Below are 17,078 nucleotides of genomic sequence, written 5' to 3' on the forward strand. Positions count from 1 at the left end.
GCCACGGCACTGAGTGAAGGCAGCTTGTTGCCACGGCACTGAGTGAAGGCAGCTTGTTGCCACGGCACTGAGTGAAGGCAGCTTGTTGCCACGGCACTGAGTGAAGGCAGCTTGTTGCCACGGCACTGAGTGAAGGCAGCTTGTTGCCACGGCACTGAGTGAAGGCAGCTTGTTGCCACGGCACTGAGTGAAGGCAGCTTGTTGCCACGGCACTGAGTGAAGGCAGCTTGTTGCCACGGCACTGAGTGAAGGCAGCTTGTTGCCACGGCACTGAGTGAAGGCAGCTTGTTGCCACGGCACTGAGTGAAGGCAGCTTGTTGCCACGGCACTGAGTGAAGGCAGCTTGTTACCACGGCACTGAGTGAAGGCAGCTTGTTGCCACGGCACTGAGTGAAGGCAGCTTGTTGCCACGGCACTGAGTGAAGGCAGCTTGTTGCCACGGCACTGAGTGAAGGCAGCTTGTTGCCACGGCACTGAGTGAAGGCAGCTTGTTGCCACGGCACTGAGTGAAGGCAGCTTGTTGCCACGGCACTGAGTGAAGGCAGCTTGTTGCCACGGCACTGAGTGAAGGCAGCTTGTTGCCACGGCACGGAGTGAAGGCAGCTAGTTGCACTGAAGGCAGCTTGTTGCCACGGCACTGAGTGAAGGCAGCTTGTTGCCACGGCACTGAGTGAAGGCAGCTTGTTGCCACGGCACTGAGTGAAGGCAGCTTGTTGCCACGGCACTGAGTGAAGGCAGCTTGTTGCCACGGCACTGAGTGAAGGCAGCTTGTTGCCACGGCACTGAGTGAGGCAGCTTGTTGCCACGGCACTGAGTGAGGCAGCTTGTTGCCACGGCACTGAGTGAAGGCAGCTTGTTGCCACGGCACTGAGTGAGGCAGCTTGTTGCCACGGCAAGGGGTAGTAGGGAGCACTGATATTCCCCTCTACAAGGGTACACATTAAGTTGATAGTGGGAGGGGTGAGTGAGGTGGGGGAATGAACGAGGGGAATGATGGGTGCTGATGAAAGCTGGGAATGAGGGGGAGAAGATGGGAGGGGAAAGAGGGGGGAAAATGACGGGTGGGATAAAGATAGAGGAAGGGGAGCCAAGCTTCTCTCTAGATCATTTGATCAACGAGGCTGTTGGTGATAGCATCCTGCACACAACACCTCAGACGCGCCCTCTTGACTTCTAGTCAGTTCCTGATCAGCCACGCTGTGGTGCCTACGTTGAGCTACGAGTTGCTAGCACCAACAACATGCCTGAACATGCTAGGCAACAGTAGGCTTAGTCTGGGACAGACCCACTTCGAGTTACTAGCTCATGGACCAGCTGAGGGTCGCGACCCACCATCTAAGAAACACAGCTTATTTACGAGCTAGACTGGATCTATCTCGAGTTGCAGCTGAGGATACATAACTAGACAGCATGATACATCATACTGGTGTGTGTGAACATGATGCGCGCGCGCACACACACACACACACACACACACACACACACACACACACACACACACACACACATTATGTGAAGTTAATGAGGATAATTAAATCAGATGAGGATCAGGTAGGACTCCAAAGAGACCTGGACAGGCTGGACACCTGGTCCAACTACTGGCTTCTCGAATTTAACCCTGCCAAATGCAAAGTCATGAAGATCGGGGAAGGGCAAAGAAGATCGCAGACGGAGTATAGGCTAGGTTGCCAAAGACTGCAAACCTCGCTCAAGGAGAAAGATCTTGGGGTGAGTATAACACCGAACACGTCTCCTGGGGCACACATCAACCAGATAACTGCTGCAGCATATGGGCGCCTGGCAAACCTGAGAATAGCGTTCCGATACCTTAGTAAGGAATCGTTCAAGACACTATACACCGTGTACGTCAGGCCCATACTGGAGTATGCAGCACCAGTTTGGAACCCGCACCGGATCAAGCACGTTAAGAAGTTAGAGAAAGTGCAAAGGTTTGCGACAAGGTTAGTTCCAGAGGTAAGGGGAATGTCCTACGAAGAAAGGTTGAGGGAAATCGGCCTGACGACACTGGAGGACAGGAGGGTCAGGGAAGACATGATAACGACATACAAAATACTGCGCGGAATAGACAAGGTGGACAGAGACAGGATGTTCCAGAGATGGGACACACAAACAAGAGGTCACAATTGGAAGTTGAAGACTCAGATGAGTCAAAGGGAGGTTAGGAAGTATTTCTTCAGTCATAGAGTAGTCAGGAAGTGGAATAGCCTAGCAAGTGAGGTAGTGGAGGCAGGAGCCATACACAGCTTTAAGATGAGGTATAATAAAGCTCATGGAGCAGGAAGAGTGACCTAGTAGCGGCCAGTGAAGAGGCGGGTCCAGGAGCTGTGAATCGACTCCTGCAACTACAAGTAGGTGAGTACACTGGCGTAAGCATGAAGGAAGTGGGTTAGCTAAGAGGATATCTTAAGCACTGATATCATTATGTAAATGTCATGAATCTCGGGTATACGGCTTGAGATTACCAGACTGAGGCTCGAGCCTCAACCATACTTAAGCCGAATGACCCCCACACCAGTTTAATAGCTAACACCCTGGAAGACTAGCTAACACCCTGGAAGACTAGCTAACACCCTGGAAGACTAGCTAACACCTTGGAAGACTAGCTAACACCCTGGAAGACAAATCTAACACCCTGGAAGACAAATCTAACACCCTGGAAGACAAATCTAACACACACAGGAACTATGACTCGATCCCGGAATCACAGTTAGGCGAGTACACACACGAACGTTCAAAATAAATCTTAAGTCGCGACGATACTGTTCGTACGAGTTCTGAAGCGTTTTAAAAAACGTTCGTTTCCCTGCAGAGGCCACGTTGTGAAAAACGAAGAGGGAAAGGTAGAAGTGTTGGAGTGGAAGAGCAGGTGAGGGCCATGGTGGAGGTGGTGGGGGGGCAAGTGAGGGCGTGGTGGAGAGGCGGTAGGGGCAGGTGAGGGCGTGGTGGCAGGGGCAGGTGAGGGCGTGGTGAGACATCGATCGATGGTGCTGGCAGCTACAAACACGTACAAGGACACCACAACCATCATCACGCACCACAACCACTATCACCACGCACCACAACCACTATCACTATCACCACCACCACGCACCACAACCACCACCACAGCCACAACCACTATCACCACCACCACGCACCACAACCACTATCACCACCACAACCACCACGCACCACAACCACTATCACCACCGCCACGCACCACAACCACTATCACTACCACCACGCACCACAACCACTATCACCACCACAACCACTATCACCACGCACCACAACCACTATCACCACTACCACGCACCACAACCACCATGCACCACAACCATCATCATGCACCACAACCACTATCACCACCACCACGCACCACAACCACTATCACTACCACCACGCACCACAACCACTACCACCACGCACCACAACCACTATCACCACTACCACAAAAACTATCACCACCACCACGCACCACAACCACCACCACCACGTACCACAACCACTATCACCACAACCACCACCACAACCACTATCACCACCACCAGCTACACTTCCACCACGGTTTACAATACACCAACAATAGTGGTATTACTATTACGACTATCGCAGTCAACACGGGACATAACGCAAACCAGAACAAACACGCTATTTACACCCCTCTACACACACTACCTTCAACACCACACTCTACAAAAGGTATACCAGCATCAAGGTGTACCAGCATCAAGGTACACCAGCATCAAGGTATACCAGCATCAACTACAATGCCAATAACAAAATCCCCCCAACAAACACAGAATACAACCTCGTTCATATTTGCTAATATACAGGGCCTTAAGCCATCCACCAACAACAAAATACCTTTTATCAGTGGACTTCTAGAGGAGTCTACTGCAATGTTTGCAGCCTTCACAGAGACTCACACAAAAGATCACTTTGACAGTGAAATATGGATAAGTGGTTACAACCTTTTCAGATGCGACAGAAAAAACAGGCAACAAGGGGGGGTTGGCCTGTATGTCAAAGAGTCCCTCATCTGCATGGAGTTGCTGAACACCACAAATGAGGTAGTTGAAGTTCTATCAATAAAGATCGAGAACCAAAACCTAGTCATTGTGGTTGTATACAAGCCACCAGATGCAACCTCACAACAGTTCAAGGAACAGCTACTGAAAATTGATTACTGTTTGGAAAACCTTCCAGCTCCATCCCCAAACATCTTACTGCTTGGTGATTTCAACCTAAGGCATACAAAATGGAAGAATGTAGCAAATAATGTTATAGCTGAAACAATCCCCGGAGGTAGCGCAGATGAAAGGTCACACACACATGAGCTACTAAGTCTCTGCGAAAAACACACCTTAAGCCAGCAGATAGTGGAGCCAACAAGACTAGAAAACACACTTGACCTTATCTTCACAAATAATGAGGACCTGATAAGAGACATAAGAATATCAAAAACAACTAATTCCGATCACAATCTAATCGAAGTCCAGACGTACATGCATAGGGGTCCTGAACAACAGAATGCATGTACCTGTGAAGGTGTCTTCACAAAATACAATTTCAACAACAAGAACATCAACTGGGACCAGGTAAACCATGTCCTAAACGAAACATGTTGGGAAGATGTCTTAAATGACATGGATCCAAACCAGTACCTTGAAAGGATCAACTTCCTGGTAGCCGAAGCATGTTCTAGGCATATTCCCCTAAGAAAGAAGAAGAGCAGGAGTAAACTGGAGAGAGAAAGACGCTCCCTCTACAGAACACGACGAAGAGTCACTGAGCTCCTCAGGAGTGCTAGAATATCTGATACACGAAAGGAGGCGCTGACCAGGGAAGTGGAAACTATCGAACTTAAGCTAAATGACTTTTACAGGAACCAGGAGAGGCAGGAGGAGCTTAAAGCTATTAGTGAAATTGAAAGAAATTCAAAATATTTCTTTTCATATGCCAAAAACAAGGCAAATACCACATCTAGTATCGGGCCCTTACTCAGACAGGATGGGACTTACACAGACAAGGAAATGAGTGAAATATTGAAATCCCAGTACGACTCTGTGTTTAGTGAACCACTAATCGGTCTGAGGATCGACGACCCAAATGATTTCTTCATGAATGAGCCTCAAAACTCCATAAATGTATGCCAGATTTCCGACATTACCCTAACTCTGATAGATTTCGAAAAAGCCATTGACAACGATGCCTATGGACTCAGCCCCGGGCCCAGACTCGTGGAACTCTGTTTTCATTAAGAACTGCAAGAAACCCCTCTCGCGTGCCCTAAGTACACTATGGAGGAGGAGCTTGGACATGGGTGAAATTCCAGTCACTTAAAACAACGGATATAGCCCCCACTCCATAAAGGTGGCAGCAAAGCATTAGCTAAAAACTATAGACCAATAGCTCTGACGTCCCACATCATAAAAATCTTTGAAAGAGTGCTAAGAAGCAGGATTGCAAATCACCTGGATTCCCAAAATCTGCACAATCCAGGGCAACATGGGTTCAGGGCAGGTCGCTCCTGCCTCTCACAACTACTGGATCACTATGACATGGCCTTGGATGCACTGGAAGAAAATCAGAATGCAAATGTAATATACACAGACTTTGCAAAAGCATTTGACAAATGCGATCATGGCGTAATAGCCCATAAAATACGTGCTAAAGGAATAACTGGGAAAGTGGGGAGATGGATCTTCAACTTCCTAACAAATCGAACACAAAGAGTAGTGGTCAACAGAGTTAAATCGGAGGCTGCCATAGTGAAGAGCTCTGTTCCACAAGGCACAGTACTCGCCCCCATCTTATTCCTTATCCTCATATCAGACATAAACAGAGATATACACCACAGCACCGTATCATCCTTTGCGGATGATACTAAGATCTGCATGAGGCTGTCATCTGCTGAGGACGCGGTTAACCTCCAAGAAGATATAAACAAAGTTTTCCAGTGGGCAACGGTAAACAATATGATGTTCAATGAGGACAAATTCCAACTACTCCGTTATGGAAAACTGGAGGAGATAATAACTAGAACAGAGTATACTACTGACTCCGGCCATACAATAGAGCGGAAAAATAATGTAAGGGACCTGGGAGTAGTAATGTCTGAGGATCTCACTTTCAAGGATCACAACAGTGCCACGATCGCACGTGCAAAGAAAATGATAGGATGGATAATGAGAACTTTCAAAAGGAGAGATGCCAAGCCCATGATGATCCTTTTCAAATCACTTGTTCTCTCTAGGCTGGAATACTGCTGTACATTAACATCTCCATTCAAAGCAGGTGAAATCGCAGATCTAGAGAGTGTACAGAGATCCTTTACTGCACCTATAAGTTCTGTCAAGCACCTTAACTACTGGGAACGCTTGGAAGCACTTGACTTGTACTCGTTGGAACGCAGGATGGAGAGATATATCATAATCTACACTTGGAAAATCTTGGAAGTAATGGTCCCAAATCTGCACACAGAAATCACTCCCTACGAAAGTAAAAGACTGGGCAGGCGATGCAAAATGCTGCCAATAAAAAGTAGGGGCGCCATTGGTACACTAAGAGAAAACACCATAAGTGTCCGGGGCCCAAAACTGTTCAACAGCCTCCCATCAAGCATTAGGGGAATTGCCAATAAACCCCTGGCTGCCTTCAAGAGAGAGCTGGACAGATACCTAAAGTCAGTGCCGGATCAGCCGGGCTGTGGCTCGTACGTCGGACTGCGTGCGGCCAGCAGTAACAGCCTAGTTGATCAGGCCCTGATCCATCGGGAGGCCTGGTCATGGACCGGGCCGCGGGGGCGTTGATCCCCGGAATAACCTCCAGGTAACCTCCAGGTACACCAGCATCAAGGTACACCAGCATCAAGGTACACCAGCATCAAGGTACACCAGCATCACTCAAGACAGGATACCAGGTGGTAATGACTAAGGAGATGACGGCTACAAGAATTAGTCTTCGTATAGAAAACGGAAAATGTAAACAATTACAATCCGGACAAAACTGATGACAGTAAAACATGACTCAAGAAATCGTAATGACACGATTGCAAATAAACCATACCCCCGGCCGGGATTGAACCCGCGGTCATAGACGGGCTGGAGTTTTGAGACTATGACCGCGGGTTCAATCCCGGCCGGGGGTATGGTTTTTTTGATGACAGTAAATATAAGTGTGTAGAAAGGGAAATAAACTCAAGAACAAAGAATTAAAGGAGATAAATAAGGCGATATATTTAGTGAATGTTAGTTTGGTGGAATATGAGAGACTATACGACAGGAAGAACAGGCCGCTAAGAATATTTGCAAATATGAAGTAAAAATTGCTAGAAGTGAGCAACTAAGAGAGTGAAGGTTCTAAGCACATACAAACTAGACAAGAAAAGCAGGACAGGGTGATATTAGATTTAGATTTTGCCATCTTAGTGGCTAGTTCATTGTGCACCTCATATCCATCGTGTGGATGGTAGCGCAAGAGCATATGGATACACACAAGGCCTAGGAACTAGGCCCCAAAAGGGGGCCTAGTTTCTATTAACTGTTACAAGCAAATTTAGAAAATTTAATATATCTAGTATCTTATTTTCATTAATATCTTAGCATGTCACAGGTTATATCTCAAGAATATAGAAGATTCCACAAACATTGGTAAGATTCAAGTGTCCGGAAGATACATGACCGTGATCACCGTCAAACAAACTAACACACGAAAGAACAGCCAAACTAAACTTATTTGTAAATCTTTGTGGAGATGGGTATTCGCACCCGCATAACATCCGCACAATTTCTTACATCCGCATTTTACTGTAAACAGATATCCACATATGCATCGCAATCCGCAAAATAATCCATCCTCAAACACATCCGCTTATATCTAAATTTTCACATCTGATACATGTCTAATACCTGGTCGTGACCATTATCAAAGAAACGAATACGGGAAAGAGAATAGGATCACTAAAACACAGAATTAGAGAGATAAACACGTCTGTAAATGCACATTAATACAGGACTGACTGAGAAGACTTTACTACTGGACACTGTAAACACGATTTATTTATTTATTTAGTTATTTATTTTCAATTTGAGCACACATACAGAGGTACAAAAAAATACAGATAAGAGCAGTATGCCAAAGCCACTTATACTATGCATAGCATTACGGGCTGGCTTGATAAACGAATTGATATTAAACTAGGAGGAACTGGAAGACAACTAGCAGTGTGGGGAATAAACAGGAAGCAATAAACAAGGCACTAACAGTATTGATAAAAGAATGAACTAAGATAATCCAAAATCTAAATAAATTTAGATTTTAGTGATAAAATGCGAAGTAGAGACGAGAAGCTTAGAAATGTATATAAAGAAATACTCAACTGTGGGTGCAACTGCCACTCAACTATGGGTGCAACTGCCACTCAACTGTGGGTGTAACTGTCACTCAGTTGTGGGTGTAACTGCCACTCAACTGTGGGTGCAACTGTCACTCAGCTGTGGGTGCAACTGCCACTCAACTGTGGGTGCAACTGTCACTCAACTGTGGGTGTAACTGCCACTCAACTGTGGGTGTAACTGCCACTCAGCTGTGGGTGTAACTGTCACTCAGCTGTGGGTGTAACTGCCACTCAGCTGTGGGTGTAACTGCCACTCGGCTGTGGGTGTAACTGCCACTCGGCTGTGGGTGTAACTGCCACTCGGCTGTGGGTGTAACTGCCACTCAGCTGTGGGTGTAACTGCCACTCAGCTGTGGGTGTAACTGCCACTCAGCTGTGGGTGTAACTGCCACTCAGCTGTGGGTGTAACTGCCACTCAGCTGTGGGTGTAACTGCCACTCAGCTGTGGGTGTAACTGCCACTCAGCTGTGGGTGTAACTGCCACTCAACTGTGGGTGTAACTGCCACTCAACTGTGGGTGTAACTGCCACTCAACTGTGGGTGTAACTACCACTCAACTGTGGGTGTAACTGCCACTCAACTGTGGGTGTAACTGCCACTCAACTGTGGGTGTAACTACCACTCAACTGTGGGTGTAACTACCACTCAACTGTGGGTGTAACTACCACTCAACTGTGGGTGTAACTACCACTCAACTGTGGGTGTAACTACCAGTCTTACAATCCCTCCTCCCCCTACATAATTTTCACCTCTACAAACTCCTGCCCCAAACAAGCGTAAACAAAGTGGTAAAACATGCGTGGCAAGCCGGGAATCCTGGCTTACCTTGTGGCTTAAGTTTGTGTACAGTGAGATGAGCAACTGAACTGTAGAGGAGAGGGCGGTAAAGGGGAAACAGAGAAGAAAAGGGACGGTCAAGGATAGGAGGAGAACAGAGGCAGACAGGAGAAGAACGGCTAGGACGGAGATAATGGTCGTTTAGGATTGAGTAGGGAGGGATGAATGGTGGTAGAGGGAAGTTAAGGGAGAGGAGAGGGAACAGGGAGAGGAGAGGGAGCAGGGAGAGGAGGAGCAGGGAGAGGAGGAGCAGGGAGAGGAGAGGGGGGGCATGAGAATGTATGTTGTATTAATAAATTATTTTTTGTATGAGCGGTATTTATATAGCGTAGTGAGGTGCGTGTGAGGTCAAGGTTGATTCAGACCTCGCAAAGGGACGATCATCGTCCCCCCTCCTCCTACGCTGCCACGCCCCCTTCTACTCTGACACGCCCCCTTTCTACAATCCAGTGCAAGAAACAGTTGATATAGTCGGTGTGGTAATAGCAATGAAGGTGTTACCTGTGAGCGAGCCAGTGTTTTGATGACCTGGGAGTGAGAGGGGAGGTGGTGGGTGACAGTACGGGTGTTGAGGGCCCGTGTTAGGGACCCTCGCCACTCCTGGAGCTCAGGGCCCAGGGGCCGAGTGGCTCTCATTCTCTGCTGCTGTTGCTGCATCTCTATGGCCCACACGGAGGGGGTCGAACCCGGGGCTCCTGTGTGGTGGTGGTGGTGGTGACTCCTCTTGTCTGCTGGCCGCGACCTGCGACGTTCTGCTGGTGACGGGGGTCGTCTGCGGGATCGTTGCTGCCCCCTGGGGTTCCTGCTGGAGGTTCTGCGGATGCCTCTGCACCTTCGATCACTGCTGGGGTGGCTTTCACTGCGGACACTGTCACCTGAACGTGAGTGGCATGATAGCCGCACCTCCTGCAAGGCTTCCTGACGTAGGTCACAGGTGACGTGTGCTGGGTGGGGTCGTGTCGTAGGGAGAGCACACACTGGGTACAACCCATCCAACCTTTCCTCCTCGATGTACCCCAACGATGGTGTACCCTGGGGTGTTTCAGCAGGGTACTGGGGCACACCCCGGGGCATAATCGGACGCTTGTGTACCTGGCGTCTGGGTGACGTGTGAGGCACATCTGCCACACGTCTAGACGTGTGACGCCGCTCTGCCACACGTCTGGGTGATGTGGGACACACGTCAGGCACTCCCACAGTATGTGGGTTGGGAGGCAGGTAAGTATGTAGAGGTACTGCGTTATTAACACCTTGCATGGTGTGTGTGTGAGAGAGATTACTAGTGCCCTGGGTAGTGACCCTCACCCGGGAGAGGGGGGGCAGTGCCCCCACACCACCACCCCTACACCAACTCTGCTGGGAGTGGGTGCAGCAGAGGGCCCTTATAACCCCCACCATCACTACCCCCAACATTCCCCACCATAACTACCTTCAACACTCCCCACCATCAGTGTTGATGTGATCACTCCCACACCATGGTATCTTGCTACATGGTAATTCTTTTGCAATTCCACTGTTGAAAAATGTTCCATGTGACCTACATCCACTAGTGGTCCACGCTTACCTGTGACGCCACCTGCAGCTGCTGCACCTCACCTTTATTCTTAGTATACAAGGTCAAGCAATTTGCCTATACTTCAGGTTTGAGGGACTGACCATCTCCAACCAAATGGACTGATCACGTCAAAACACACTAAACAAACAGTTTCAAGAGTAGGTATGTGACCCCTGGAGGCCAGGAATCTATAAAAGCAAGCAAATACGAGTTAAAGCAGTGATTACTAGATTCCTAAACACATGAGTACATACACTGGAGTACAACTAGTAGAGTACCCCCAACCTTACGTGGAGGGGTGAGAGGGGGGGGCAAACACACCCACTGACATCTGACACTCCTGCCCCTCTTTGAATCCCGTGGAGGCCCTGACAACACCCCACTCCCACCTAGTACCCCCACCAGGAAACCTCCTCCACTTGCACCTGTCGTGTTTTTCCTGTCGTATCCCAGCACAACAGTCTTTTGTTCCTACCCTGCAACTCACAATAGACCTGGGGTTCGATTACAGGACGACTGGAGCAAAACTTCTCCAGGCTGAGGGATTGACCACCTCCAAACAACGTCTTCAAGGGTGACGGACTGATGACATTGTCTTCAAATCACTGCTAACTCTTCTGTGCTTCATCCTCTGGATGATAGTGGCTAGTTTGTGTACCCCATACCCATCCTGTGGAGGGTTGGCACAAGAACATATTGATGCGCAGAAGGCCTAGAAATTAGGCCTTGAATTTATATCTACGAAAAGCCAAAACAACGAAGAAATTCTTGGGGTTATCAACCCAAGGAAGATCAGTTCGAACTGGATAAATTGGCACCCAGGACCCGCCTAGGCAAGACGTAACTAGTTGATGTATGACACACTTAGGCAACACTTGGGTACCTTTATGCGGACACGTTTCGCTCACCAGTGGCTTGGGTGCACAATAAACTAGCCACTACCATCCACAGGATGGATACGAGGTGCACAATAAACTAGCCACTACCATCCACAGGATGGATACGAGGTGCACAATAAACTAGCCACTACCATCCACAGCATGGATACGAGGTGCACAATAAACTAGCCACTACCATCCACAGGATGGATACGAGGTGCACAATAAACTAGCCACTACCATCCACAGGATGGATACGAGGTGCACAATAAACTAGCCACTACCATCCATAGGATGGATACGAGGTGCACAATAAACTAGCCACTACCATCCACATGATACGAGGTACACAAACTAGCCACTACCATCCACATGATACGAGGTACACAAACTAGCCACTACCATCCACATGATACGAGGTACACAAACTAGCCACTACCATCCACATGATACGAGGTACACAATAAACTAGCCACTACCATCCACAGGATGGACACGAGGTGCACAATAAACTAGCCATTACCAGCCACAGGATGGACACGAGGTGCACAATAAACTAGCCACTACCATCCACAGGATGGACACGAGGTACACAATAAACTAGCCACTACCATCCACAGGATGGACACGAGGTGCACAAACTAGCCACTACCATCCACAGGATGGACACGAGGTGCACAAACTAGCCACTACCATCCACAGGATGGACACGAGGTGCACAAACTAGCCACTACCATCCACAGGATGGACACGAGGTGCACAATAAACTAGCCACTACCATCCACAGGATGGACACGAGGTGCACAATAAACTAGCCACTACCATCCACAGGATGGACACGAGGTGCACAATAAACTAGCCACTACCATCCACAGGATGGACACGAGGTGCACAATAAACTAGCCACTACCATCCACAGGATGGACACGAGGTGCACAATAAACTAGCCACTACCATCCACAGGATGGACACGAGGTGCACAATAAACTAGCCACTACCATCCACAGGATGGACACGAGGTGCACAATAAACTAGCCACTACCATCCACAGGATGGACACGAGGTGCACAATAAACTAGCCACTACCATCCACAGGATGGATACGAGGTACACAATAAACTAGCCACTACCATCCACAGGATGGACACGAGGTGCACAATAAACTAGCCATTACCAGCCACAGGATGGACACGAGGTGCACAATAAACTAGCCACTACCATCCACAGGATGGACACGAGGTGCACAAACTAGCCACTACCATCCACAGGATGGACACGAGGTGCACAATAAACTAGCCATTACCAGCCACAGGATGGACACGAGGTGCACAATAAACTAGCCACTACCATCCACAGGATGGACACGAGGTGCACAAACTAGCCACTACCATCCACAGGATGGACACGAGGTGCACAATAAACTAGCCACTACCATCCACAGGATGGACACGAGGTGCACAATAAACTAGCCACTACCATCCACAGGATGGACACGAGGTGCACAATAAACTAGCCACTACCATCCACAGGATGGACACGAGGTGCACAATAAACTAGCCACTACCATCCACAGGATGGACACGAGGTGCACAATAAACTAGCCACTACCATCCACAGCATGGATACGAGGTGCACAATAAACTAGCCACTACCATCCACAGGATGGACACGAGGTGCACAATAAACTAGCCACCTTGGTGGCAGAGACATTATCTTCGTACTAAGCAGAGAGGGAGTGATTACCTCATCTTCTGTACATAGTTCCAGTCTTCACATTAGGTCCTTGCACTGATAAAGCCACTGGATGGCGAAACGTCTACAAACAGGAGAACAAGAGTACATCTATAGCAGTAACAATCACATACCTATTACTGACGCTGCTGTTTCTGTTACTCCTGTTTAACACTATTAATGGCCATTAAGGCTAATTATCACAGCGTCCTCATAAATCACATAATTAAACGCTAATATACGCCATGCAGAGAGAGGTGGGAGGAGGGGTCTAAATAAATTTTCAGTGCCCCCTACGTTTCGCCCAGAGATCTGTTTATCTGTGATATTTACACTGGGATCAAGCATGTTGTTGGTACGCTGGCCTGCATAACTATCACGTCTATCCATCCCCTACTACAATCTCACCAAAGTCAACACTCGCCTACCACTCCTCACCACATGCTACCACTAACCACTCCCCACCTACAACCACCTACTACCCAGTAATTATCGTTACAAGTGGCTGTATACAGAAATAATGTCTGTTACAAGGACACTGTCAGCACACGGAGTCACTGTTACAAGGACACTGTCAGCACACGGAGTCACTGTTACAAGGACACTGTCAGCACACACTAGAGCCGTGCTACACAACACATCCCCAGGCAGAAGTTAGGAAGCCGTACACTGTACACCACTTGCTGAAATATATATAATATATATATATATATATATATATATATATATATATATATATATATATATATATATATATATATATATATATATGCGCAGAACAACCACTGTGTAAGAAGATAGTTAAATTCCAAGCGATTTCGTGACTCCTCACATTATCAAGACTGAGGGACTGATTACACCAACTCCAGGCTGAGTGACTGATTACACCAACTCCAGGCTGAGGGACTGATTACACCAACTCCAGGCTGAGTGACTGATTACACCAACTCCAGGCTGAGGGACTGATTACACCAACTCCAGGCTGAGGGACTGATTACCCCAACTCCAGGCTGAGGGACTGATTACCCCAACTCCAGGCTGAGGGACTGATTACCCCAACTCCAGGCTGAGGGACTGATTACCCCAACTCCAGGCTGAGGGACTGATTACCCCAACTCCAGGCTGAGGGACTGATTACACCAACTCCAGGCTGAGGGACTGATTACACCAACTCCAGGCTGAGGGACTGATTACACCAACTCCAGGCTGAGGGACTGATTACCCCAATCTCCTTCTGATCCTCACTCTTCTTTGTATTGGACTGATAAGGCCACCATGTGGAGAAACGTTCCCACAATAAGGATAACCATAGCATTGTAGTTAGTGTCAAGTGGACCAAGGTAACAATAAGGTGAGCAGATTAATGTCATTCATTAACCCACTGATGCATTGGTACTGTGGTAGCATTGTAGTTGTAAACAGTAGACAGGTGACATCACAAGATGAAGAACCACTGTGAAAAAAACAGTGAAATTCCAAGCTCTTTCCTGATTTCGCACACACCACAGATGTGCTGGTACTCCCATAGCAGTGTTGGTACTACCATAGTGTTGGTACTCCCATAGCAGTGTTGGTACTACCATAGTGTTGGTACTCCCATAGCAGTGTTGGTACTACCATAGTGTTGGTACTCCCATAGCAGTGTTGGTACTACCATAGTGTTGGTACTCCCATAGTGTTGGTACTACCATAGTGTTGGTACTACCATAGTGTTGGTACTACCATAGTGTTGGTACTCCCATAGCAGTGTTGGTACTACCATAGTGTTGGTACTCCCATAGTGTTGGTACTCCCATAGTGTTGGTACTCCCATAGTGTTGGTACTCCCATAGCAGTGCTGGTACTCCCATAGCAGTGCTGGTACTCCCATAGCAGTGCTGGTACTCCCATAGCAGTGCTGGTACTCCCATAGCAGTGCTGGTACTCCCATAGCAGTGCTGGTACTCCCATAGCAGTGCTGGTACTCCCATAGTGTTGGCACTCCCATAGCAGTGTTGGTACTCCCATAGCAGTGTTGGTACTCCCATAGCAGTGTTGGTACTCCCATAGCAGTGTTGGTACTCCCATAGCAGTGTTGGTACTCCCATAGCAGTGTTGGTACTCCCATAGCAGTGTTGGTACTCCCATAGCAGTGTTGGTACTCCCATAGCAGTGTTGGTACTCCCATAGCAGTGCTGGTACTCCCATAGTGTTGGCACTCCCATAGTGTTGGCACTCCCATAGCAGTGTTGGTACTCCCATAGCAGTGTTGGTACTCCCATAGCAGTGTTGGTACTCCCATAGTGTTGGTACTCCCATAGCAGTGTTGGTACTCCCATAGCAGTGCTGGTACTCCCATAGCAGTGCTGGTACTCCCATAGCAGTGTTGGTACTCCCATAGCAGTGTTGGTACTCCCATAGCAGTGCTGGTACTCCCATAGCAGTATAGTTAGAGTTAAGTGGACCAAGGGAGCAATAAGGCGAGCAGATTTAGGTCAGAAGCGTTCATTAGTTCACTGGTCGATTCAGAGTGGACCATTCTTTCAGGCCAAGACACGACTCGCCAAAACAGTGTCTAAACTTTACACATAAATGTCACACTTGATTGAGACTATGTAGGACGCATAGGGCTACCTGCCAGGTTCTCAACTCACTCTTTACATCCTTGAATTTACAGGTTAAGAGGTGGTATCCTGACTCGGCTACCTTCAGAGCCAAGCCCTAACATGTATCGACATCCGCCTGTCTCTGGATGTCATCCACAACAAACAGCCAGGTAAGTTAAACAACCTGTCGTCTGGATGTCACACTCAATCAACCAGGTAAGGTAAACAATCTGTCGCCTCGATGTCACCCACAATAATCAACCAGGTAAGGTAAACCTGTCGCCTGGATGTCACCCACAATCAACCCGGTAAGGTAAACCTGTCACCTGGATGTCACCCACAATAATCAACCAGGTAAGGTAAACCTGTAGCCTGGATGTCACCCACAATAATCAACCAGGTAAGGTAAACCTGTAGCATGGATGTCACCCACAATAATCAACCAGGTAAGGTAAACCTGTAGCCTGGATGTCACCCACAATAATCAACCAGGTAAGGTAAACCTGTCGCCTGGATGTCACCCACAATAATCAACCAGGTAAGGTAAACCTGTCGCCTGGATGTCACCCACAATAATCAACCAGGTAAGGTAAACCTGTCGCCTGGATGTCACCCACAATAATCAACCAGGTAAGGTAAACCTGTCGCCTGGATGTCACCCACAATAATCAACCAGGTAAGGTAAACCTGTAGCCTGGATGTCACCCACAATAATCAACCAGGTAAGGTAAACCTGTCGCCTGGATGTCACCCACAATAATCAACCAGGTAAGGTAAACCTGTAGCCTGGATGTCACCCACAATAATCAACCAGGTAAGGTAAACCTGTAGCCTGGATGTCACCCACAATAATCAACCAGGCAAGGTAAACCTGTCGCCTGGATGTCACCCACAATAATCAACCAGGTAAGGTAAACCTGTCGCCTGGATGTCACCCACAATAATCAACCAGGTAAGGTAAACCTGTCGCCTGGATGTCACCCACAATAATCAACCAGGTAAGGTAAACCTGTCGCCTGGATGTCACCCACAATAATCAACCAGGTAAGGTAAACCTGTTGCCTGGATGTCACCCACAATAATCAACCAGG

At 48.0% G+C, this 17,078-nt stretch overlaps 1 protein-coding gene across 3 annotated transcripts in view; it reads right to left on the minus strand.

Annotated features, from left to right (window-relative positions):
* Positions 1 to 17,078, minus strand: part of LOC128704883 (transmembrane protein 47) — a 253,133-nt gene that overhangs the window by 88,282 nt on the left and 147,773 nt on the right. The window contains exon 1 of one of the 3 annotated variants that reach the window (XM_053800082.2): positions 9,740 to 10,588. The exons of the other annotated variants lie outside the window; for them this stretch is intronic. Coding sequence (XP_053656057.2) covers positions 9,740 to 10,495 — 756 coding nt within the window. The 5' untranslated portion in view covers positions 10,496 to 10,588. Of the gene's footprint in view, positions 1 to 9,739; positions 10,589 to 17,078 lie in introns of those variants that run through there. 3 annotated transcript variants of the gene reach the window in all.

This window comes from Cherax quadricarinatus, chromosome 91, assembly GCF_038502225.1.
Source record: "Cherax quadricarinatus isolate ZL_2023a chromosome 91, ASM3850222v1, whole genome shotgun sequence".
NCBI classification, from domain to species: Eukaryota; Metazoa; Arthropoda; class Malacostraca; order Decapoda; family Parastacidae; genus Cherax; species Cherax quadricarinatus.